The sequence below is a fragment of the Lissotriton vulgaris genome, chromosome 11 (assembly GCF_964263255.1).
Source record: "Lissotriton vulgaris chromosome 11, aLisVul1.2, whole genome shotgun sequence".
Lineage (NCBI taxonomy): Eukaryota > Metazoa > Chordata > Amphibia > Caudata > Salamandridae > Lissotriton > Lissotriton vulgaris.
In genome coordinates, this window is record NC_141699.1 from 858,778,214 (window position 1) to 858,790,810 (window position 12,597).

Sequence of the window (12,597 nt, forward strand, 5' to 3'; positions counted from 1 at the left end):
CTGCTGGAGGAGATGCGTCTCCCTGTCATTTCGGACTCGGACAGGCTTGCTTTAGATGCAGACCTCTCCGCTGATGAGCTCACCTCGGCGCTCTTTGCGGTAAACTCCGGAAAGGCTATGGGCCCAGACGGAGTCCCGGTTGAGTTCTTGAAAGGAATGGTCCCTGACATCATCCCCCACCTCCTGAATATGTTCACGGAAAGCCTAGAGCTTGGGGTACTCCCCCTTGATCAAAGGCTGGCCTCAATTGCGGTCATCCTAAAACCTGCCAAGCCTCCCACTGCCTGTAGCTCCTATCGACCAATCTCCTTGATCAGCACTGGGGCCAAGGTTCTGGCTAAACTGCTAGCAACCCGTCTTCTTTTGGTACTCCCTTCGCTGATACACAATGACCAGTCGGGCTTTCTGCCAGGCCGAAACACGGCGTTGAATCTCTGTAGGGTCCAGAATGTGCTGAGCCGACAACCCACCCTATCTCAAGATGCTGCTATATTATCCCTCGATGCAGCAATGGCATTCGACTCGATAGAATGGTCTTATCTGTTCGAGGCTCTCCGCCGCTTTGGCTTTGGACCCACCTTCATTGCTTGGGTGCGCCTCTTATACACGGACCTCTTTGGCCAGGTCCGGGTCAACAATTTCACGTCCAGAAGATTTCCTCTTCATCGGGGCACCAGGCAAGGTTGCCCCCCTCTCCCCCTTGCTGTTCGCCCTCACCTTGGAGACGCTGGTTCACTGGGTCCGCACCGATGCCTCAATTCGAGGCCTGCGTTGGAGCGACGAGACCGTGGATAAAATCTCTCTCTACGCCGACGACATCCTGATTTATGTATCGTCCCCGCAGTCCTCCATTAATAGTCTGTTCCATGTCCTTACTAACTTTGATAAGTACTCCGGATATGCCATAAATTGGTCCAAATCGGTGATGTGCATGCTACATGGCCCGCCACCTCGCTTACCTCAGGGTTTTTCAATTACATTGGCCTCTGACGGCTTTACCTACCTCGGTATTTTCATTACTCCTGACTCCACACAATTCTACGACCGTAATCTGATAGGCCCACTGTGCAGGCTGCGTAGCGACGTCGCCCACTGGCGATCGCTCCCGCTCTCTCTCTCCTGGGTAGGGCTGCATTATTCAAAATGCTAGCGCTTCCACGCTTCCTGTATGTCCTACAGAACTGCCCTTTCCCCGTTCCGGATTCGTACTTCAGGTCGGTGGAGAGTGAGCTCCGAGGTCTGCTCTGGGACGGAGGTGCCGCCCAGATTGCTCTCTGTAAGTTGTTTCAGGGCTGGTATGATGGGGGAATCGCCCTCCCCAACCTCTGTCTCTACTATTGGGCCTCCCAGATTGTGGTGCTCAACCACTGGATAAACAGTAAACCTCTGAACCCGGCCTTCCTGTTGGACAGAGCACAAACAGGACGTGAGGATTACCTGGGGGCTCTGTATAGTAAACCTACTAAAATGAGATACATTGGACCCATGGCTCATACAGTGGGGGTTTGGCACACTGCCAACAGACGGCTGGGATGGGCTGACAAACTTACTAAGGCCTCGCCCCTGTGGTCCGCACAGCGTCTGGGTTCCCTTTGCTTCTCCCAGGGCTTTGATAGATGGGATGCGATCGGGATTTCTGAGGTCGGAGACCTTGTACACAAGGGTAGATTGCTGACCTTTGCCGACCTGCAAGCTAAATATGCCCTGGCATCCACGGAGTTCTTTAGGTACTTGCAAATTACACACGCTCTGCGTGAGGCATTCCCGGACTTAGCTTCTATACCTGGTACCTCCCCTTTGGAAGATAGGCTCTTGTCAGTACCTCTCCCTGAGAAGGCCATCTCCCTAACTTATCGTAAACTCTGCAATAATCTCCCCGATTCCTTCCTGCCGTTGAGGACCAAGTGGGAGGCGGACCTGGGTCCCCTAGAGGATGAGGATTGGAGGTCGGCACTGATGTCTCAGAGGGAATCAGCTATATGTCACAGGTTCCGATTGATTCAACTAAAAGTATTACACAGAGCATATATGTCAGCCCTTACACTGGCCAGGATAGGTCGGCGACCAGACGCCCTATGCCTCCGTGATTGCGGACTCCCTGGAACCTTCTACCACATCCTGTGGGAGAGCCCTGAAATACAGCGGTTCTGGATAGCCGCGCTGAGTAAAATGAGCCGCTCCTTGGGCAAGCCCCTATCGGCGTCGCCTAAAGAATGTGTCCTCCACATATGGGGTCCCAATGACCTTACTGCTCCGGAGCTACAATGGGCGGCCCTGGGGTTTTTGCTGGTTAAACGCTCCATAGCGATGAGTTGAGGTTCCCCGGATAGACCGTTGGTGATGGGCTGGGTGGCCGCAGTTGACCAATGCATGATAGCGGAGAAGACTGTGTATAAAATAAGGAGGTGCCCCAAGGTGTGGGACAAGAAATGGGGACACTGGAACACCTACCGGGGTGAATTGTGTGACTCTCCAACGGTGGAACTGGCGATGTCCCGGGGGGGCTCCTGAGACGGGTGCATAGACTGGGGAGTTTGAGACTTGTCCTTACTGGGACCCGCCAATGTCTACTTCCTAAACAGGGGTTCTTTCTCTAATTGTGTGGCTTATTGCTGGGCCTGGTATGAAGCGCCACGACTGGTTAATGTTGGACCCTTAAGCTGGACTAATGACTTTCCTGATAGGCTCTGCTGGATTTCTTTGTTTTTGTACTGTTTCCGTTTTATACAAAATCAGTGGTGTGACTGCCCTAGCTGTGTCCAATGAGGATATTGACATCCTCCATATACTGTTTTGCAGAATTGAGATGCCGTCCGACCTCAGGGTTGTGGACCGAAAGGCTGTGTATGATACTTTGACCTGGCTTTTGTTCCTCATCTTTGCATGCATGTTCACAGTTGTGACTGTATTCTGTATATCTTCACACAATGCCACAATAAAAACAATATTTAAAAAAAAGATATCATTAATGAATTAAAGATGTGTGTTGATGGGCAGGAGGTGGGCGAGGTGCCAAGACACTGCAAGCCGAGGGAAAACAAAAAGAAGCGCATCAAACCAACTTAAATGGTCAGAAGGCAAGTAATCCAAGTAACAGGGCCAGACAACAGGAACCACCCACTGAAAGGAGGGGAATTTAGACAAGTACATAAAAAGGGACTAATCGGAAGGGAGGGCATGAGCAATGCCCATAGAAGGATAAAGCATGCGCGCTGCTAGGCGTGACCTAAAATTTAGATCACATATAGTGAACTGCATTGGGCCATGGGAGTTAGAGAAAATCCAGGAGACTAGGGCTGCATATAGACAATACCTGGCAATCAAGACTACAAAGAGAGAACTTCAAACTTGAACATTGAAGGTAACCAGAGATCAAGACATGAGGTATTTAAGGGGCAAGTCATACGCCCAATTCTTATACGACTCATGGCAAGATGAAGAATGGTTACCGTACATAGAGGCATTATCCAATCCCAAGCTTAGATAGGAGATACTAAGGTTACGAAATGGCAATGATAGATGCACAGGACTGCCCTTGTCGGTTATCATCCAAATGCCATTGTCTGTACATCATTTTGGGCTGTATGAAGGTGCGGACTATACAAAAAAGAAAAATCAAAGCCACTCTTTTTAAAGTATGGTATTCTTGATCGCATGCAAGCAGCTGCTCTATTAACTGATATGAGATTACTGGATGTGATTTGTGCCGTAGGGAAATGTATGGCTACTGTGAGGGGATTATTATCCCAATTTTAAGATGAACATTAAAAGGTATCCAGGGGTAGCACTCTTAGGCATACATAGTATTTGAGGTACATTTTTATTCTTTAATATATAAAGTAACTTTTAAAGTATTTTATATAGCACTCTTCCGGATTGCGATATTAGGTATTTATGGTGCATGTGGCAATCTATTTTAATGTAAAACGAATCAGTGTATTTATTATTTAATATTGTATAAATTGATTTTCCTGTTCTTCGAAGACCATGGGATAAATAAACACTAGTTTTGACAGACTGCATGACTGTTGGGCCAAGGACTCTTAACTTGCTTCTTTTCTTGCGCAAACATTTCTTTTTATTTACTTCTGCAAGGAGCCGGCAGCTCAGCCACACCAGCTGATTGCGGCGCCCCAGATCCCAAAATGGCACTGCTAAGGGTCAATCTTGAAATGGCCTTCAAAATCTATTCCAGTATGGCTTAACGCAAAGCCGGCAATTTAATTACACCCTCATGACAGCAGAGGGTACGGCAGACACGGGGAGGTTAAATTTACTACTCTAGTCCTAAAATATATGAGGAAAATTCAATTTTATGGAAAACCGTCCAGGAAGCTTATTTACTATTCTAACTCTAGTCCTGAAATACTTTAGAGAAAGTTAATAACTCACTATTTACGGCATGGTTCAAAAGTAACAATTTTACAACTACAAACTGCTGCCCTGATGCTGCTGCTATTGGCAAAAAAAAAAAAAAAAAAACAGGAATACCACCCATCACATTACAGCGGATGCACGTGCGGCCATTTTGTAATGGCTTTTCTTGTACTTTAGGACAAAAGAATTTCAAGACAGCCCCCCATATGTCAACATCCAGGAGCACGGGCCACTATCACTGCATGCTTTTGGCTAAACTTTAAGAAAAAATATTCTAAGACGTCCACCAACCAGTGCATCTGCACGCATGCACAGACCTATAATGCTTTTGCCATTAACCCCTTCCATGCGGCCGCGATTCCCCTGGTGTGCTGTAAACAACACGAACAGGGGCGGACCGTGACGAACCCCAGCCGTCATCAGCACACGAGCACCGTAGTGCATGACGGCTGGGGTTCGTCATCAGCATGGAAGGGGTTAATGACTTGTATATACAAATGTAAACATCTTATACATATGGATATAAATACTGCCTAAGCGCCAGGCAATACTCTTTTCACAACCATATTGTGGTACTGAAAACTGGAAGTAAAAGGGTTAATGCTGCAGTGGTTGAGGCAGGCCTACTTGCCCTCTGGACAAAATAAAAATAAATAAAACAATATATGTCCATTGAGCTGGGATATCAGAATTGTACACCACTGAATGGAATCCCAGAGAGATCCTATTCTCACTTTTCAGCACTGTCTTTGGGCCAGTGACCCGCTCATGACATAACACTATGATGCAAGTGTACAGTGGCAGTATGTCATATATTCTTTAGGAGTAATGTCATCAAATAAGAAAAACAGCACAATGGGCACTGGAAAAAGGGGTGCAGCAGGTACTGCAGTACACCCCCAAAAAATTGCAGTAGGTCGGGAGGAGAGTAAGTAATAAAGAGGCCTTTACAAATATTTTTATCCTAATGCATATGGGGTGTTTTGAAACAAGGAGGTCAAATGTCAGAAATAGTCTTCTGACAAGCTGCTACTTATTCTTTTAACATAGCGTTTGCGGTTTACTTTTTTTTTCCTTTCTCTAACTGCATGGCGAGGGAAATTTACAACGTGAGGGAAATTTACAAGGTGAACCAACTGGCAATCTTGCTGTGGTCCAGGGGGCATGAAATTAAGGGAAAGACTGCAAGTTGGCAAACGTTTTGTAACTAATAACAAATGTAAATGCCTGTAAATTAACTAAACACATATCCATCTATATCTATACTACTATTATAAAGAGAGAACTTGCACCTTTTGGCCAGGTAAACTCGGGAACCACAGCGCCAATCTACACACCCGATACATCTATGAAAATGTCAGGGTGTGTAGGTGGACATAGGCTATATAAAAAAAATTTTAAATGTAAATTAAAAAAATTAAGTTTGTAAACAAAGTAGAACCCTGAAAGTAGCGCCGGCCGGGACCTAGCACTGGCCGCTACGCGACGTGCGTGATGACGAAGGAGGAGGGTGGTGCAGTGAGGAGCGGCTGTGCGGTGAGGAGAGGCGGCACAGGTAAGGAAAGGGAAAGTGAGACTGTGTGATGCAGGGGGAGGCAAGAAGGAGGCAGCAGTAAATGAAAATGTCGGAGCGCGAGTGAGTCGGGCGGGAGGGGGGCGCGAGTGAGTCGGGGCGGGAGGGAGTCGGTGCAGGAGCGGGTGTACTGCCCCCAGCCCCTTTCTGCCCCAGGCAACGCTGGGGCGGGCTGCTAGTACCAATATAATAAAGAGAGAGCCCAAACCTTTGAGGCGGGTAATCTCAGGAACCACAGCACCGATCACAACACCCAATACAGAGTTGGAAAGGGCAGTTGCAGCAGAAGGACATAGGCTATGCAAACGCCCACCATATACATTTAAAAGGTAAAAGAACCATGCCAGCAAAGTAGTCCCTTGTGGGCGTGTCTGCGTTGTGCTGTGGGCGTGACAAACGCTGGGGGTGTGTGGTACGTTCCGCCCTTCATGCCATGTCTCATATCATGTGCTAATCCCACCCTGCTCCCTTTAAATACCCCTGTACCCTATAATCATAACCCTCCCTTACTCCTTAAAATACCCCAACACCCTTAAACACTAACCCATCTTAACCCTATAAATATACCTTGTACCCCAAAACCCAAACCTATCCCTAAACCCTAAAAATACCCCTGTACTCCAAAACCCGAACTTAGCCCTGAACCCTATAAATACCCCTGTACCTCAAAACCCAAACCTACCCCTGAACCCTAAAAATACCCATGTACTCCAAAACCCAAACCTAGCCCTGAACCCTAAAAATACCACAGTACCCCTAAACCTACCCCTGAACCCTAAAATACCACTGTACCCCCAAACCTAGCCCTGAACCCTTAAAATACCCCTGTACCCCAAAACCCATACCTACCCCTGAACCCTAAAAATACCCCTGTACCCCAAAACCCATACCTATCCCTAAACCCTAAAACTACCCCTGTACCCCATAACCCAAAACTATATCTGAACCCTTAAAATACCCAAACACCCCAAAACATATACCTCAGAACCCCACAACATATACCCCTATACCCATACTTACCTTATCCAAACATTTTTTTTTTAAAAAACATGCTTTTGCCATTCATGCATTTACAACAAATTTCGTTGTAAATGTATGCGTGGTAAAAGCATATCAAATGTAATGCCATGCGTTATAATGGCATTGCAGAGTCATAGTACTTTCGTAATTAAAATATGCGGAGTGATGGTATGCGGAAAGAAAGTTGCGGAATAATGGGTGTTTACCCTCCCCGGGTAAGTACATCGGTGGCACGGCAGCCCACATCTCCAGCAACATACTCATATTTTTTCACTAGCCATTTGAAAAATGCACAGGTCTCTCTCATTGATGGCCAGCACCGACATACACTTTTAGACACACCTCCCGCCACAAGTTCTAGAATTCCGAACTTTTGAGCTGGGGAGCTACTTTCGAATCTCGGCATCAGCTCAACATCCTGTGATTCCTGGCAAATCGCTTTGTCTCCCCGTGCCTACCACAAATGAATGTGTTCTTCTGTAATGTAAATTGTGCTCATGCCATGTTGTCGAGTTCGCGCTATATAATATTGCAAGGAAAAATAAAGTAAGGAAACTCAAGTTCACACACTACTGAACGCACACTCTTAAGTGCATCAGCAGTGCACTGTGAATCGGAGCGTTTCACAGGCCTGTCACAGTTAAGAAATGCTATCAAAACGAAATCCTACAAAACAATATACTACTGGCCGGCAGCAATTCATACCCGGACAACGTCGGGAAGGGCTGCTAGTTTCAAAATATATCAGTAGCAAGGAAAGTAAAAATTGGTTATGGTTTTGTTATTTAGAAAACGAGCAGGGCAGGACAGTTTAATTTGGCGATTTGCAAAAAAATATGCAGCGAATCCTGATTTCCACAAATTACTGATTCTGTGCCGGGTCAGCTTTGCAATGCATTGAAATTACAAGTCTGATGTAAATTTAGCGGGCACCCCAGGAGAAAAGTTCAAGGGAAAGTGTGCCCTCTTTGAATGGAAGAAACACTACCACACATTCCCCGAACTCTGAAAATTGTTCCGAGCAGTGGTGTGCCAAAATGAGGAGCTAGAATGTTACAATGCGAACACAACACAGAAATATAGACACGTATACATATTAAGAATACTGTAATGTCCACACCTTTTGGAAAGCAAGTTAGGTTTTGTAAGACATTGGAATTTTAGGGGTTGTAGCACTCGAGCCGACACATTGGCAAGAAAGGCAACTGAGCCATACATAAATATTAAGCTCCACAGGGGTAAATTCACTGCTGTCCTCCCCCTACCAAATGTTGCTCTTCTCCCCACAGAACAACCTTCCTATTGGCCCCTAAACACAAACAGTTTTTCCCAAACTCCCTCCACTTTGTTGACACTCCGGATGTTTCTCCGTTCCTTCCTAGCAGGAATAGGACTCAACCTCCGTCGCATCTCCGCGTGGCTCGCGTTTCCCCAATTATTTAGGGGTTCAAATATTACTTTTCCTCAAAAAGACTATTGTTCATCTGCTCCCCTCTCCCAGTCTCACTCGTAGATTCCCCCGCAATCATTGGCTCACCTGTAATTGCCGTAAACTGAAGCAAGAGAGCTGAAAAGTGGGAAGGTGCAGCACCCAGCGCGGATGAACCTGCGGGTCCACCGCGGGCTGCCATCTTTAGTTCCGAAGCACAACAAACAGCGTCCACCAACTCTGACGTCACTGCGCCGACATCAAGCCATCGCTTGCGCGCGTTGCACTTCTCAGTCACCTCGCCTGCAGCTCAAATTGTCTTGCGCGTGCGCCTTACCTAAAAAAAAAGGCACTGTGCGCATGTCACCCAGTGGCTTCGACGAAAAATACATTCCTTAATCGCACTGCACTTCAACGTATGTTTACAGAGAATTGAAATACCACCTGTAAGGTACTAAAATGGGGCGTTTTAGACCGAGCGTGGCCGCAAATACCAAACCGCGTGCTTTACTTTTTTTTAAAAAACATATATCTTGGAACCTTCCGAGCTTAAATCCTGGCGCCTTCTATCAGCTTATAAATCTGCTTTATTATCTGCTTTATTCGGGTTTTTCAACCATAAGAGGACAGACTACAATACATAAAATACAATAAGGATATATATAGATATATAAAAAAATTCACAAACATGTAATTGTGAAATTTAAGATGCAGGCACACATCAATGGATGTTTGAAAGAAGTTTTATTGTCCTAAAAAGATCCCATCCAACCAGTCTGTACTACCAGCTTCACCTGCTTCACTTCAGATCCAAAAACTAAACACTATGACATAACAGCATTCCAAGACATCCTACATTCCATAAAGACATACCAACATACCAAGTAAGAGAGAAATACCACACATCTCCCGTCCTTAAACAAAGTTAAATTATTCTAAATCAATCAATAAATAAATTGTAACAGGTGAGTAAGTCACACATAATCCTTAAGGTAACTTTGACTTTTTGTAGACCTCGTAGAGTGCCGAAGACCCAGACTAGGAGAAGATGAAGTTGATCTTTTCTTCTTACACAATTTTCGACAAGAGTCTCATCCTGTAACTCCTCTCGCAAGTTTCCTTGTCCATTTTTGATCACAACAACTCTGTTCAGATTCCAAACTCTATGATCTTGAGTTTTGACAGCGTCCCTGAAGACTTTAATAACAAGCATAGGTTTACCATATTTCAGATTAGCATTTCCAACTTGACCAGGTTTTTGAACCACCACCAAGTCTCAAATTGTAACTCTTAACAATTTTACAGATTTCCTTTTGTCAAAATAAGATTTTCTTTGAAATGTTTTGCTTTCTTCCCTTTTATATAATTTCTTTCCATCACAAATATCTTGCTTACCCTTACTCAAGGCAGTTGAAGAAAGCTTTATTCGATTACACAATTTTATAAAATCATAAAAGCGACAATTCATCATTAGTTAATACAATCAGGAAAATTACAAATCATTTCAGTTATATGGCCATAGAAAATTTTAAGATACTTTTTTAAAAACCTATTATTATACCAACACAATACATATAATTTAAAAATTGTAAAAATACTACAGCCCATTGACATTGATGCCATAGACCATGTTTTAAAAAAGGTTTAATCCATTTGGCCTTTCCTAAAGAATAAAACGTACAAAAAAATCACGTGCAGTGTAGATTGTTCCGATCGATTATCGCACAGACATTTACAAAGGTTTCTGGACCAATTGTTAGTTTTAGGAAAAGTAATCAAACAAAAGAAATGATCAAATCTAATACTCAAGGCATAATCATTGACCCAACTCGGTTCAAGATAAGTAATGGGAATTCTTTTACGAAACAAAAAAAATGAAGATTACCCTGTAGTGGAATGAGGTGTCCTTCTATACTCCTCAATTTTCTTTAGAACCTCAGATCTCCAATCAAGAGATAAAGATTTGGCAAGAGTGATAGATTCTTTGAGAACTCTATTGAACCTCTCTACCATCCCGTTGGCTTCAGTATGATAGAGAGAACACTTTTTATGCATGATACCACAACTTGATAGAAATTATTCCATTTCTTTCTAAACAAATCGCACCCCATTGTCAGACAAAATTGATTTTGGCATTCCCTCTCTAGAAAACATTTTCTTCAAGCATTTGACAATACTAGATGTATCAATATTTGACAAGATGAAAACTTCTGGCCAACGCAAGTACATGTCTATAAATACTAACAGATAAACTAAGGTACCCGAGTTGTTAATGGGTCCTAAAATATCTATGGCTAGATCATACAATGCAGCTTTGGCCCGATTTCTTACAATCATGGGTTGAATCCTAGCAACTTTGGATTTATCACTTAAGTTACACAACATGCATTCCCGAATTTCTCTTTCAACAAACTTATCTACACCTGGCCACCAATAACATGATCATAGCCTTTCTTTAGTTTTTGTAATCCCAGAATGACTAGCATGAGCTAAATCTAATAACTATTTTCTAAGACTCATTGGAGAAATGAGTTTACTTCCACGAAACAAAATATTTTTGTCCACAGAAAGTTCGTCCCTCACACACCAAAAAGGTTTGGCTGCCTCAGATCCACATTTCGAACTAGACCAATTGCCTAGAATTAAAGTCATAACTTCCCTAAGAGTATCATCTTGATTTACTTCACTACATCATCTCTCTTCAGATATGTGGTTAAGTTCAACAGCACATACCCATTCATCAAGCTCATCACTGGCATTGTTTTCACATTCAAAGCACTCTCCAGAAACTAAACTAGAAAAGACATCAGCCACCATGTTGTCCACACCTGGAATCTATTTGAGAGAGAAATAATATTCTTGAAGACCAATTATCCACTTAGTAATACGACTTGATATCATATCCAAGCCTTTATTCTCAAAAATTTCCACCAGAGGCTTATGATCCGACCTTATTTCAAAATCTAAGCCCCAAAGAAATTTCTTCAATTTCTTCACAGCCCAGAAAATAGCTAAGGACTCCCGCTCTACTACAGAGTACCTAGTCTCCGGCTCTCTTAGACTGCGAGAAAGAAACAAGACAGTTCTCATCCCATCGGGACCAATCTGTTACAAAACAGCGCCAAGACCTTTTACGCTTGCGTCAGTGGTTAAAACAGACTTGAGTCGTGTATCAAAACTTTGGAAAAATTGAGCATTTGATAACTTATTCTTGATGATGGAAAATTCCTCTTCACATGATTTAGACCAAATAAAGCTACAACCTTTCTTCAAAAGACATCTCATATTTGAAGTCAAACTGGCAAACCCTTTTATACATTTAGCATAATATTCTATCATGCCAACAGGGATGTGGAATTCCTATAGCCCGACGCCCGGGACATATTGTTTGGGGTCAAGGGCAACAAGTTTTAATGTGCATTTTGTCCTTGGGACAAGTAGGCCCAGCCCCCTGCAACACAAACCCTTTGGCTGCCAGGTTACAGTACCACATTGTGGTTCATCAGTTAACCCTTCAAATTTGCATGACGAGGATAACTTCCTTAAATCAGTTAGATAACCCTCTACAGAGTCCTCTTCGCGTTGCATTCTTTTGCCAAAATGATACCTTTCCAATATGGTACTAATCTTGGGAAGGTAATGTTTGTCTAACTTACTTATGCAAATGTCATAATCATTAAGACCATCAGCCTCAGCGCTAGATAGTTCTGGTAGATGGTCAAAAACATCTTGGCCTTCCGAGCCAAGGCAATGCAGTAATAAGGATGTTTTTCTTTCTGCACTTAAAGAAAGCGCCACATACCCTTGCATATCTTTCAAAAACTTTCTTCCATTTTTTCCATTTTATTGGGGGCTCACCCGGAGAAGATAAAAAAAATGGAGCTGCAGTGACGTTTTGCATTGCGCCAAACATGCAAATGAAAGTAATAAATACTGAAGAATATACACATTTTTTCACGCACTACAAAGAGTTATAAATAAAGAGTGCGTACCGCTGACTGAAATAACACGCACTGCGATACATCAACAGTATATAACATCAGTGGATACCTTCGTTGTGTTCAGCGTGCGTATCGCTGAAGAAAATAATAAAATAAAAAAATAAATAAAGGCGTGCGTATCGCTGATTGATAAATAAAGCGTGCGTGTCGCTGACTGAAATAACACGCACTGCGACACGACAACTGTATATAATATT

The 12,597-nt window shown here is 43.6% G+C and overlaps 1 protein-coding gene across 1 annotated transcript in view; it reads right to left on the bottom strand.

Annotated features, from left to right (window-relative positions):
* The window catches only part of UBXN7 (UBX domain protein 7), a 684,054-nt gene extending 675,351 nt beyond the window's left edge, over positions 1-8,703 (bottom strand). The window contains exon 1 of the mRNA XM_086943995.1: positions 8,508-8,703. Coding sequence (XP_086800121.1) covers positions 8,508-8,601 — 94 coding nt within the window. The 5' untranslated portion in view covers positions 8,602-8,703. The remainder of the gene's footprint in view (positions 1-8,507) is intronic.
* Positions 8,704-12,597: the final 3,894 nt, after the last annotated feature.